The sequence below is a fragment of the Helianthus annuus genome, chromosome 15 (genome assembly GCF_002127325.2).
Source record: "Helianthus annuus cultivar XRQ/B chromosome 15, HanXRQr2.0-SUNRISE, whole genome shotgun sequence".
NCBI classification, from domain to species: Eukaryota; Viridiplantae; Streptophyta; class Magnoliopsida; order Asterales; family Asteraceae; genus Helianthus; species Helianthus annuus.
In genome coordinates, this window is record NC_035447.2 from 168,764,303 (window position 1) to 168,778,073 (window position 13,771).

Genomic DNA, 13,771 nt, shown 5'->3' on the forward strand with positions numbered 1-13,771 from the left:
TTTTTATTATTATTGTAGCTTTTAAATCTTAAGTTAAAACTTTTCCACTACTAGAAACAGAAAACAAGACAAAAACAAAATCTTTATCAAACTCTAAAAAATTAATCAGATCTTCTCTTTAAGCAAAATTCACATAACACAAATTCTTTTCAAAAACAAAGGTAACCAAACACCAATTCGCCATAAAGTAAACCGAAAAACCTGCTTCAAAATCAACGTCGCCTAGACAGTGTTTTCCTGAACAACACTCTAAAAATCTCACTTCTTCTTTTCTGCACCTCCACCAGCCCTGCAAAAAAAATAACAATTATAAAAAACTGCACATCGCCTATAACACAACCAAAACAGCCACGATTATAAAAAAAAAATAAAGAAAAATACCTCATCTTGCGGAGGACGCTTGACATCTCCTCTCTCTTCTTCTTAGCCCTCTTGTGGGTACCCAACTTTCTCTTTGCCACCTTAAGCGCACGCTTGTCCTTTCCAACTTTCAACAACTCGGTGATTCTCTTCTCGTATGGTGCAAATCCAGCTACCTCTCGGATCAAACTCCTCACAAAATGAACCCTTTTGCTTGTTTTCTACACAAAAAATTAACACTTGTTAACGATGCATATTTAATAACTACAAAACACAACTTTTACAATGAATAAATCACTACAACTGCATAAAGGCACCACAGCCAATAATTACGTAATAAAGTGACAAGAACGTAAATTTGGTTGATGACTTACCCCTTTCCTGTCGGATGGGCGAGGAGCCAACTCCTTCTTGGTGACAACATGACCCTTGTTCAATCCGACAAAAAGCCCTGTATTCGGCTGCTTTGGAGCCATTACCTGCGACAAATATAGCACCAGTTTCACATCCATTTAAACAAAAAATTACAGAGAACTAAACAACTTGAATCAATAATCTTTAAACTTCATTTTACTTGTATACCACAAAGTTGTAGTCTTGATTTTTAACAACTTTCACAACAATTCATGAACAGAAGGTAGAAATTTTCAGTTTAAATACTGAAGCGTGTATTTAACTTCAAATCTATTTCAACAACAAAACCCAAAAAGTGAAAGGCTAGAAACAATAATCCATGGTTTTAAAATGTGTGCAGCCTGCGTGATGCGCCCGTTGCGCTAGTGAGAGCACATCGCAACACCTGATGCGTTGTGTTTACATGATGCAATGATATTATGGTTTTTTTTTCAGATTTTATGCAATGATGTAACGCGCTCATCGCATAATGAGCGACGATGCCCGCAACATTGTCTATTATGTTTTTTTTTTCAATAATTAATGTCTTAGTACATTTGATTTGAGCCATTTTGCTTCCTAAACAATTGTTTATGGCAATAGAAACATTTTAGTATGCTTAATTTGTACCAAAAAGCACAACTCTTGTCTTCTTATCATAGTTGTTAATGGCGAATAGCGACAAATAGCGATAAGGTACCTATATGCTACATAGCGAATATCGATAAATAGCGAGCGGCCATTTTATAAATAGCAATACACTAGAAAAAAATTACTAATACCCTGCTATATATGCTATTTTACATGTATACTTAACAAAAACCTAAATCTGACTATTTTGTAGCTATATTTAATTGCTATTTATATTATAAAAAAATTAAAACCAAGCAACAATCTATGAACTTCATTTGATTTAAAAATCTATATAAATTTTAGTCTTAAATTCCAACAACTTTCATAAAAAATCATGAAAAGAATTTCAGTTTTTTATTCTAAACTGCATTTAGCTTCACATAATTAAATACATTGACCAAATCTCTGTTACCATATCAAACATTTTCCTTCTTGAAACAGATCAAAGCTCAAAACAGAGCATATTAACAAAAATTCTAAATCCAACAGAAATTTTTAACAAAACCTAACTAACTACCTACCATAAGCTTCTTATAAAACCCTAATTCTCAACTGCAAATTGAACACTTGATTGATTCTCACACTACATGTCTAAACCACCAAAAAATCATGTTTCCTATGTTTGATTAAAATTCATAATAAGCTTATTTATCACATAATAATAGTTTTAGCGAATCATTCATTCAAAGTAAGGATCGAATGAAGAACATACCTTGGAGTTATTCTGAATCGGCGTATGAGAAAGAATTAGGGTTTTTGATTAGGGCTGTGTTTTATATATAGTCACCGCCATTGCTACTAAATGTTTGGGCTTTCAATTGTAAATATGGATCACTACATGGGCTTGCGAGGCACCGGCCCGTTAACAAACAGGTAGTATTCCGTTTTACGGATTAAAACTTTATTATGGGTATGTTTGGCAAACATAGCTGGTGGTTGTGGCGGTTGTGGCTGGCTGTAGCTAGTAGCTGTAGTTTTTTAGATATATTTGGTGTTTGACAGGGCAGCTGTAGCTTTTAATAAAATGTATAAAATGACCAAATAGACATAACTAAAATTTTAAAAAGTTTATGCATTAAAAAGTTCATTATCTTTAGAGGTTAAAATAATCATTGTTTTCCATAAAAGCTTGTAGTAGGAGCGTTCAACCAAAAGCTTCAAGCTCCTAACCTAAAAGCTTCAAGCTCCTTCAACCAAACAAGTTTTTTTTTTTATTGAGTAGAAGCTTTTTCTTAAAAGCTTAAAGCTTGAAGCTCCTAAAAGCTCTATGCCAAACATACCCATAACTTGGTAAAGTTTAAACAATGTATATATGATTTAAAAAACAATTATAGAATAAGAATATCGGATTGATATAGTGTTTGATAAATAAAACGCCATCAAAAGCAATATTTGATATATTGTTTGATAAATAAAAAGTCGAGGAAAAACAATATATTTGATATATAGAGGTGTGATAAATATTTGAAAGTGAATATGATGTTGACACGTAACATTCTTTGAAATGCTTTATTATAAGTTAAATTAGATACTTTTTTATATTTGTAACTAAGTTAGTAACTCATATGATACACGAAGTTGGATAATAAATATAATACAACATAAAATCCACATGACATGTCGTAAGCTACGTGAGCTATAAGTTTCAAGCCATTTCATCAAATTTAACATGCCCAATTCAATTCCACACATAACATACAATCACCTGCCACTTAACATATTCGTACTCATGAGATGTGTAATTGTATTTCAATTCCTTCCAATTTGGTATAATTTCTAATAGAAACGGGTTAAATAACAACTTAGTGATACGAACAAAAAAATACAAATCTTTTACGACATTATATAGAAATTCTCAACATAATTGTCACCATAACCACCTTATTGTGCACTTTAGTCTTATTGACCCATTACTACAGTTCAACTAGCAAACAACAATTTTAAGGTGTGCCAAGTTCATCAAACAACATGAAAAAATTTGTTTTTTTTTTTTTTTTTGTCGTTTCTTCGCACTTACAGTTCAATGACCACGAATGATGCTTGTAACTGAGCTGAGTTGCAGTTGTTCCTCCTTGGCCGAAAACCAGATCAAGGTTTTTAATTCTGAAACCGAACACAAAGTTTAATAAAAGTTACTGTCATCTGGTAAATTCTCAAAAAACTTACTGCTGTTAACCTTAAGGGACAAAGTTTAGGTTATCCCCTTCAACTGTACTTCAATTTATATGCACTAATTTTCAAAGAAACAATTGCCTGAATGGAATAAAAAATTCTTGTTAATATGAAATCAAACTTACTTGTTACAAGAACACGCATCGGTTGTTCCTTTCTTGCCACGTGTCATCTCAAGCCAAAATATTAGTTCCATGTATGTAGATGGAAGACATCCAGATAAACATTGTTATCTATCAGATACTTTATTTGCCATCACCTCAAAATCATGAAGAGTATAGCCACCGAAAGACATTCATAAGTAAATATATAATTACAAAACTACTCTATTCAATAATAATAATCTAAACTTTTTTTTAATAAAATGATGGAGATTTGGTTATGTTGTACACTTTTAAAACATTCAATTCGTTTAACCCACCCCACCCATCCGACCAGTTTTCTTCAAATCTTTTTTAACCATAAAGTGAACTTGATTAATTTCTTAAATTGAGGATTTTCTTTTCATTCAGATTTAAACAAGAGACAAAATACCAACTATAAGGATTGGTTTTAAAAAAGCGCTCCTGAGGCATGAGGCGCCCTAAGGCGCAAAGGATGTCGCTTCAGGTGACAAAAGGCGCAGGTGAGGCACGCGCCTCATGTACATGCCCTTTTTGTGCAGCAAGATGTTGTACGCCAGGCTTTTTAGGTTGTACATGTAGGTAATTTATATGTTATAACATATATAAACCTTATTTATTACTATGTATTGGTTAGGGAATGCAAAAAGAACTACGAAAGATATAAAATATATATATATATATATATATATAAAATCACTTTGCACCTCGCGTATAAAAAGCGCATTGCTTTTAAATACATAGCATAATTGTGTATAAAAGTTGTCTCATATCCAACATGGTAAATTGCATATATTTTTCATTAAAATACTAGCATGTGTTAACTATAAGTCAAACCAAAGTATACCGCAATCATGCATATCCTTGTCGCCGAAACGACAAGGCCGTAACATAGTTTACTTAACAATACCACAAGAATACGGGCGGTGCGTTAATCTTATAGCGCTATAATTATTAAGGTATGCTTGCAAAGTTAATGAACATATAGAACACAAGTATAAGCATGGCATGTAGTAACAAGAATATAACAAGTATCATGTTTTAACAGATAGAGTGTGTGTATAAACAAGTTTAATCATGATATGTGATTTTTGTAATATAGTGTACCTGTTGCACCCAACGTGTGTAAAGGGGAAATGAGATCGAGTATACTCACAATTTGCGTAGAAAGTCCCGCGTACGTGAGTTGATAAGTCTTGATTTGGAAACACCGAATTTACCCTAGGATGGGAAATGAAGATGTGTGAGTTGCGGATTCGATTGCTAGGATTGGATCAGAATTTTAGAAGGAAAGTTATATGTCACAATATAATGTAAAGTAAGGTACCATGAAAAGGGTCATGCAGGAAGGTAGGATGATTAGCATCCATTAAACCTCATTATATGATTCACCAAAGCACAAAATCATCAACTTTGTTGATGATTTCGGTTGGTCATGAATGTAAAGATAAGAACATAAAACTACTAAATCTAAAAAGCTAGCAAGATGCGTGCATCCCAAACGTGGAGAGTGTTTGGGGACGTGATGTAGCATTGTCCCTTTGTTGGAAGTTGTTTTGAGATTTAGTATTATGAATATAAGATAACAAATCAATCAAGTGAGGTAGTGGAACATAGTTGGAACGCCAAGGCTTCCACGGTTCACTTTTGCCAAAACACAAGTTTCACCATATTGAAGATGATAAACTTGGATGGTTTCAACACTTGTTGGTTGATTGGAACTTTGTTAAAATAGAGTATTTGGGAGGTGTTTAGACCTCTAAACTTTTGAGAATCAACCATACTCAAGCCCCATAACCATAGATTGATTAGAATCATGGTAGGTGCAAGATTCTCATAAGATGTATGAGTTTATGAAAAGTTTATAAAATATAACATCAAAACAGAAAGTTGGACCTCAAAATGGTGATGCTCCAACTTAGTTTACCATGGTAAACTTGTGGAAACATTCCTAGAGGTGTTCCAAGCTTTCAAGAAGAAGAAGAAGAAGTGAAGTAACATGAAGAAAAGTGAGATGAGAACTCACTTTTGGACTTAAGAGAATTATGCCTTAACCTTGCTATTTTAGTATTTAGAGAGTGATTTGAGAGTGTTTGAGGGTTTGGAAAAGTGAAATGGATGTGTAGGAGACTTGATTTTATAATGGTGAAGTAGGGTCTATGTTTTAATGAAGATCGAAGCTGATTGGGGAAGAAGAGAGGTGGAAAGGTGAAATCCGGATTGGTTGAAACAACATTCTACGGATAACCCATCCTCGCGTCGCGCTGGCTTGCGCAACACGGTACACGACGTGTCGATTTTCCAGCCCACGTTTAGTTTTTCATATTTTGGCCCTTAACAGTGGCGGATCTAAGATTCCGACCAAGGGGTAACGTTTTATAAATAAGCCGTAACGAAATCGAAAAAACGTCAAATTTTTCCAAAATTTACACTAATTTTTCCAATTTTTTTCCAACCAAGGGGTAGCGACGCCACCCCTTAATAAGCTATAGGTCTGCCCCTGGCCCTTAAACTTCTATATGTTCATTATTTTATGCCTAAAATTTATGCTTCAACATGTTTTCGAGTGCGGTTGATGTGTGTAAGCATGAGATAACCATTATGCACGTATAGATGATGTTTTAAGCGTATAATAAGTATCGGTTTGTATGTAAATGTGTATCCAAAGATTGATTGCATATAAGTACAAGTATAACAAGTGTAAGTATAAAAGTAAATTTCCATTATGATCGAAGTCTGGGATTACAAGTTTGGAAATGAAATACGAATATGTTACGAATACAATAGAAATGTGAATATGATATACGTTAAATTATACATGTTTTTATACCCCAAAACACTTCCATTTTAAGCATTTTTGACCGAAAACACAATGTTTAGATACCAAATCTGGTACTTTTATAATTTCAGGTCTTAAACAGAGCATGAAGGAAAATTCTGATGAAAACGGACAAATTCTGATGCATTTCTGATGGAATTAGCAAAAATCTGATGAACTGCCAAGTGTGGCACGACCGTGCCACCGGCGGCACTACCGTGCCACTGCTACGATCTCGGAAGCACTGCTAGTGCAACCAGGAGTGCCAAGTGTTTCTCGGGCGGCACTACCATGCCACCAGCGGCACTACCGTGCCGATCTGATGACTCAGGCAACTTGTCCACTAGTCCACTTGGCTGACTCGGGATCGTTGAAACTGATGTCACCCGACAAGACCTGACCGCACAACCGTGCCAAATCCGCACGGTCGTGCCAATCTTGAAATCGCCTATAAATAGTAGCATTCGCTACTGGTTCAAATGTTGGGTTTTTCTCCATGTTTCTGGGCGATTTCTGGGTTCTGAAGCAGTCCTGATCAGACCCATTTGAAGCTTAAAGATCGAGTGGAAGCATAACCGATCCAACCCATCAATTCCTTGCTTGTTTATGGTTCGATTCCTTGTTCTTGAGAATGTATTTTGATCATTTTGCAAGTTATGAGCTGATGTTAGTTTATGTTTAATGTAGTTTATGTAATAGTAGTTATAAACTTGTTTCTTGAATGAACTTTATGTTGTAATCTTGTTTGTATAAAACTTAAGTACTTTTTCATGTTTGAATCTTCATGATTGTATAATGAACGTTTCATTGATGTTGAGTTCCTGATTAAGTTTGATTATTTTGGATAATGAATCTGTGGTTAGTGGGATGGTAACTATTTCTTGATTAATCACTTGTTTGTAAACTTGTTTACACCATGAAACTCGAGAGGGGTATTGGTTTTATCCAAGATATATCTTATTTTGATTAGGAATACTTTCTTACACGTAAGGGTTCTAACGAATTATATGGTGTTGATTACATGTTCTTGCATGCGGTTTATGATCCTTGTTTAGTAGTTTTGGTCTGAAATTGCTAACATGGTATATTTGTATTCAAGACTTGTAAAGGTGAAATATGTTGTTATATGATCTACTTAAATGCTTATCCTCGTGGTTGTATTGTGACCATCAGTATTGCTTTCTTTGATAAGCGAGGTTAGAAAACTCCTAGCGGATGACTAATCTATCTTTAAAGGTTTACATGAATGAATATCAATAGCTCGCTAAAGAATGATTTTAGGTGGTTAACGTGTGTTTATCGCGTTAACTTTCTGAAGAATCATCATGTTAGAAAACTCCTAGCGGATGGCTAACTGTCTCGAAATTGGAAAATTGATTAAGTGCTTTTGTGACATATCTGATAGATAACATGTTTAGGTTGTTTGTGAAACAAGATATTAGTATATTTATGTTTTAGAAGTAATTTAGATAACTTAGTTAAACAATCATTCACTTATCTTTTTATCTGGTAATCTAATGACAAAGATTTAGTACATTATAACGCCCGTGTTCCATGGATCGATATCTGGCTCTTACCAATACTTTGCTGCATATATGACGGGATACACTTATCCTTTGTTGTGTGTGTTTTAATGTTAAGGTATAAACCATTTTTATAAATATAAAACACACTTCGTCGGGCGCGTGAACATGCTGCAAATAAATGTATAGCCGCGCCCACGTCAAGTTTTTGGCGCCGTTGCCGGGGACACGGCGAAATTAATGGAACAATCCGAGTCATTATTCTACCGGTGTACAAACTGTCAATAATTGTTAATATCTGTAAATTTTTGTATTTATTTATTTTCTTTTACTTAACTGTTTAACTAACTTTTGTTCTCTTTGATATACTAAATTGTAAATACCTAGCCTGGCACGCCCACTAGGACTAACTTTTGACAAACTTTTCTTTTCTATTTTACTAACCACTAACCAACTAACTTTACTAACTCTCTAACTTACTACCTTTCTATTTATTGTTCAACTAACTTTTTTTCATTTATTTATTTATTTAATTCAGTTATGTGTTCGGAATCGAACCATGTACTGGCAAGTATTTTTAATTCAGTATTTTAATTCAGTCATTTCATTTCTGTACTTCATTCATTTATTTATTTATTTCATTCCAGTACAGTTATTTCAGTATTTTATTTATTTCAATTCAGTTATTTCATTTTTGTTTATATTTATATTTATGCCCATGTTCGGAATCGAAGCGCTTATATATTTATTTATTTATTTCATTCATTTATTTCATTTATTCATTTATTTCAGTTACATTTATTCATTCGTGCTCATTTGTTTATTTAGTTAACTGCTTTTTCATTCATTTATTTGTACTCAATTGTTTATTTATTTACTCCACGAAAATAAAACTTTCTAATAAAATCATCAGATTTTCTGGTAAATTCTGATGAATTTATCAGATTTTCTGATGGATTCTGATAAACCCATTTGATTTTATGAGACAAAAATTTTCACTTCTGATAAACTTACTGGATTTTCTGGTAAATTCAGATGGATTTATCAGAAATTCTGATGGAAAGAAAATTTTCATCAGATTTTTATCAGATCTTATCTGATTTTCTGATATATAAAATAAAAAAAAGACTTTCTGATTAAATCATCAGATTTCTGATAAATTTATCAGATTTCTGATGAAGTTATCAGAATTTCTAGTAAAATATAAACATTTCAGATTTTGAATGAGATAACCAGATTTTTATCAGATCTCATCAGATTTTCTAAAAAAAAAAAACAATTTTCGGATGTAAATAAGTAAGTAAATATTATATAGTTACGTATAATAAATTGTATATATATGTATATAATATATTAGTATTATTATTTACATTTATATTACTTATATTATTATTATTATTTTTCCGTATAATGCATTCCTTTTTACTTGCAGGTTAATGTCCACAACCCATGTACCCGCTATTGCTGAGCTAGCCAACGAACCGGAAAATAACCTAAGAAGAAGTAGGCGGCTTCGCGAGAGATCACTTGTTGTTGCACAAAGGATTGCGGCCGCAATCGACGAACCAGTGATTCTTTCTGATAGCGAGAGTTCAGAGGACGGCACAGGAAGCATTATGGCAGAAGAAGACCAGCCTCTGAATGAGACCGGTCGTCCAGGAGGAGAGGGCTTGCTACCGAGCATTGCCCGACCAACTATAGCAACACCGAGTTTTGAAATTAAATCTAGTATTATTAACGTGTTGCAAAATTCTGTACAGTTTGATGGGAAGGATCACGCAGATCCAGGTCGGCACATCGCATCATTTCTCGAGGTGTGCTCGACTTTCAAAATTTTAAACGTTTCTGAAGACGCAATTCGTTTGCGACTCTTTCCATTTTCTTTGCGAGACAAAGCCCGATCTTGGCTTTTGTCACTTCCAGCAGGTTCCATCACGACTTGGAACGAGATGGCCGATCTTTTTAAGCAAAAATATTTCCCGCCAGAAAAGACAGCTAAACTTAAGAACCGTATCATGACATTCAAACAGGACGAAGGAGAATCTCTACACGCAGCTTGGGAGAGGTTCAAAGATCTTTTGATCGATGTTCCACATCATGGGTTGTCCAAAAGGCAACTTGTGTTGAACTTCTACCAAGGACTCAACTACGACTCACAAGAACGTTTAGATGTATATGCAGGAGGCGATCTTGGAACAAAATCACCCAACGAAGCCTATGCTGTAACGCCCTGCTTTTTCATACTTTCCATAATTAGAAAGCTCGCCTTGTAATGCTATTTTTGGAAATCTTGTATTATTGTAGTCGTCTTTTCGTTGTAAAAACCGAGACTTGGATCATAAATAAAATTCGTATTTCTTTAAATTCACCATCTACATATTCATACATGTTCATACGTTCGAATTCATTGTACATCGAATCCTTATTTGTAATTCATACTTATACGATACTTATTCACGATGCATGTCCATGCTTGTCCTTAAATTGTTGATACCTAAAAACCCCCTAATAATATGCTTATTTATACAACGGTTAATCATCAAATATGTGACATATACTTGTCACTTACAAACATGTTACATATTTGTACATTACACTTTTTACCTAGTTAAATCATGTTTTATTTCATATTTCACCTTGTTACAAGTTAGGGGAAACATTGTTGCATATTATTACACAACTTAATTAACAAAATTACTCATTATAATGTTTAAAAAAAATAAAGAAATATGGTGTAGGAACGTTTGACGACCTGAGAGTCGATCAGAAGAGTGCTTAGACAGAATCAGAGGCGGAATTCATTGATTCGGTCTTCGTAAAGCTTGATTTCACTATTTAACGTCTCGTTTATTGATTTGCTGACAGCTTACAAGTTCTGGAGACAAACAGGCAGGGCTTCGCCGTTACACCTTAAAAAAAACACACCAGATCCGCTCATCTAACCCTCTATATATAGGCAGCAGGGTTCGCTTATATGGACATGCCATATAAGCGAACCTCATATGGTTACATAAGCGAACCCCCTAGCTTATGTTCATATGAGCGAACCTATGTATAAGACCCATAAGCGAACCTATCTAAAACATATATTCTCGATTTCCATTCACTATACAATCAGCCCTAGCCTAAGACTCGAAGGAAGATGTAGTCGACAGACAACTGCACCAACAGACTCCCCCTTGAATGTTGACGGAATCTTCAGTGAGAGTCTTCAATCATTGACAGCTCTTCAATCTTGTTCAGTCTTCTTCAGGAACTCTGCCTGGAATCATATCTTCTTCAGGAACTTCCTCCTGGAATCATGTGCCTGGATCTTTCTCTGGCTCTAACTCTCGTCAGACTCCCCCTAACATCATGCTGGGATTGCTGTCTGGTATTTGTTATCACCATTGAAATCAACTCCTGGATTTCTCAATTTAAGCTCTTTTCTGGTTCTGATGTGTCTCCTGGCTATCCGTAGCAACAGGATCAGAAACCTGCACAACTCAAACACACTATCACAAAACAAAAACACAATTGTGATTCAACTTAATGAATCAGCAAATCATATAAGAAAACTATGAAGATCAAATTGTAGGTTAACATTCAACTTAAACGTCAAGTTAATGAACCAATTTTACACTTCAAATCTTCACAATTTCACACACTCTCTCCCAAACCATAAGTTCAACATGTTTAGCACTTGAAATGTCGAAAATCAGCTCTTCACACTCAGTTGTCGAAACTCTTTTTGAAGTTTTCAAATTTCAAACAAAAATACAATATTTTTGGATTTTTGAATTAGATGAAATACTAAAATGAATTGAATACAAACACTATTTTTGCGAGATTGAGCAAGAGGATCATATCGATTTTTGAGACATATCACTAACACCATTGATCTTGATTAATCAGCATATGTTAAAAACAAATTCACTACTGATTGTCAGTATTGTTGTCCACTTAAACTTCTACACAAATTTTCAATTGATTCAAGATACGTATTTAATATTTTAGAACTTAGACTTATTTGTGTGTCCCACCTCTTGAATATACTCCCGTATCCAGATCTCTATATTCTGATTTACAGATAAGAATACTATGAATGATATCTGTATATAAATTAGGGGATATGCGAAAACTGAGGGATCTCAGGTCGATACTTCCGTATGCGCAGAGAGATATCAATTTCGACTTTGCGGTATGTCCCCTTTAGGAGATCTTTTAGCTACAACAACTGATTATCAATTTTATTGTCTAATCAGCTGAGGGCTTTATGCTATGTTTCAAGCACATGAAGAAAGTATTATCCAAGGACTAGGTCAGAACTTCCATTCAGCAGAAGTCCCGGAATAATACCCCAGACATCATTGAGTATAAAAACCTAGTAGATCAAAATAAGAAACTTTTCAAACGAGATTTCAGGGGTTACCTATATATCCAAGTAATGTTCTCCACAAAATAAGCAAGTTTGACTTTAGGTTTATATCTCGAATACAGTTTACTAACTGTGTGAAGTCTACTGACACATCATTAGTAAGACTTGTTTAAAAACATTTTTGACTTTACAAATCTCTAGCATGCTGTGGTAGCCTACCGATGTACTATCATCTCCTCTTTTTGCAACAAATATCATTTTCATTTTTCAATTTTTTTAATTTTTCAAAATTTTATTACTCCCCCTAAAATCAAAATATGTTTCAATTTTGATTTTCTGAGGAAAAATTGAAAACAAACTATACAAGAAATTTGACAACATTATGTGAATTACCTCAATTCACCATTCTCATGCAAAAACAATCAGAACTCCCCCTCACAACAAACTATTTTCCCATAATAATCTCAAAACACTCAAGTTTGTTTCAATCAAAATGGTTTTTCCGGAAAAATTAGTTTGTTTACCAACCATTTGTAGGTTCGGGGTTATCTCATCACCTTGTTTGCTTCATACACATACTAGATTTATCATTTCCAGTTTTAAATCTCAACCATCCCTTGTAATAAATCAAGTACAACTTAATGTCCCTGATTTACCACATATAAAGCGAAAAATCACCAAAGTGAAATTTCTCAAGAAATGTGCCGATTCATGTTCCACGCTTACCAACCTGGGAACTCCGGCAAGTCAGGTTTTCTTTTCATTTAAACAGATTCACCCAAGCCTGACGATCCTTGGGTGATTTCGAATTCTGATTCAACAATGGTGGAAAGTTTGCATCATCCATTGTTAAGTCTGAATTCTCCTTTTTTACCTCAACCAATGGCTCCTCTGGCTTTGACGAACCAGAATCATTGCCTGCATGTGGCTTGTCTGACTTTGACCTGTCAGATTCATCGCCGACCATTTTCTTCTTCCTCTTTCCCTCTTTCGTCCTCAGATTTGTATCTGATGAATTCATCTTGCTTGACTTAGCAACTGAGGGAGTTGATTCATCAGAACTTTTATTCTTTCCAACGGATGAACCCGAGGACAAAATCTTCTCTAGATATTCTCGAGCTTTCTTCCTCTTCTTCCTCAGTCGGTCTTTCTGCCCCTGTGAAAGCTTCACTTTCGTCTCTTGAACTTTCTGTTCTTGAACTTTTGGTTTTTCAACTTTTGGTTCTTGAACTTTCAGTTCTTTGGGCTTGACCTTGACTGGAATTCTTGCCACTTTCTGAGAATTAACCCTCAATCTTTCATTCGATCTCCTTGGGCAATCTCTGGCAATGTGACCTTTGATGTTGCAGTTAAAGCACCTCTTGGTCTCATAACTCCAATACTGGCAGTTAAC

At 34.5% G+C, this 13,771-nt stretch overlaps 1 protein-coding gene and 1 non-coding gene across 2 annotated transcripts; both read right to left on the reverse strand.

The window, feature by feature from the left end:
• Positions 1 to 66: 66 nt before the first annotated feature.
• On the reverse strand, positions 67 to 2,231 carry LOC110912800 (60S ribosomal protein L36-2). Its single transcript, XM_022157613.2, has 4 exons — positions 2,099 to 2,231; positions 735 to 839; positions 382 to 581; positions 67 to 289 (listed from the first exon to the last, which is right to left on the reverse strand). Exons 2-4 carry the CDS (start codon positions 834 to 836, stop codon positions 259 to 261), a joined length of 333 nt encoding a protein of 110 aa, XP_022013305.1. The 5' UTR covers positions 837 to 839; positions 2,099 to 2,231; the 3' UTR covers positions 67 to 258.
• Positions 2,232 to 10,018: 7,787 nt separating this feature from the next.
• Positions 10,019 to 10,125, reverse strand: LOC118487870. Its single transcript, XR_004882812.1, has one exon. It is a non-coding gene; the product is annotated as a small nucleolar RNA R71 (small nucleolar RNA).
• Positions 10,126 to 13,771: the final 3,646 nt, after the last annotated feature.

Coding starts and splice junctions, on each gene's coding strand:
- LOC110912800 (XM_022157613.2), bottom strand. CDS start 836: ATGGCTCCAAAGCAGCCGAATACAGGGCTTTTTGTCGGATTGAACAAG. Junction 582..734: donor GCCCATCCGACAGGAAAGGG/GTAAGTCATCAA, acceptor TTTTTTGTGTAG/AAAACAAGCAAAAGGGTTCA. Junction 290..381: donor AGCGTCCTCCGCAAGATGAG/GTATTTTTCTTT, acceptor TTTTTTTTGCAG/GGCTGGTGGAGGTGCAGAAA.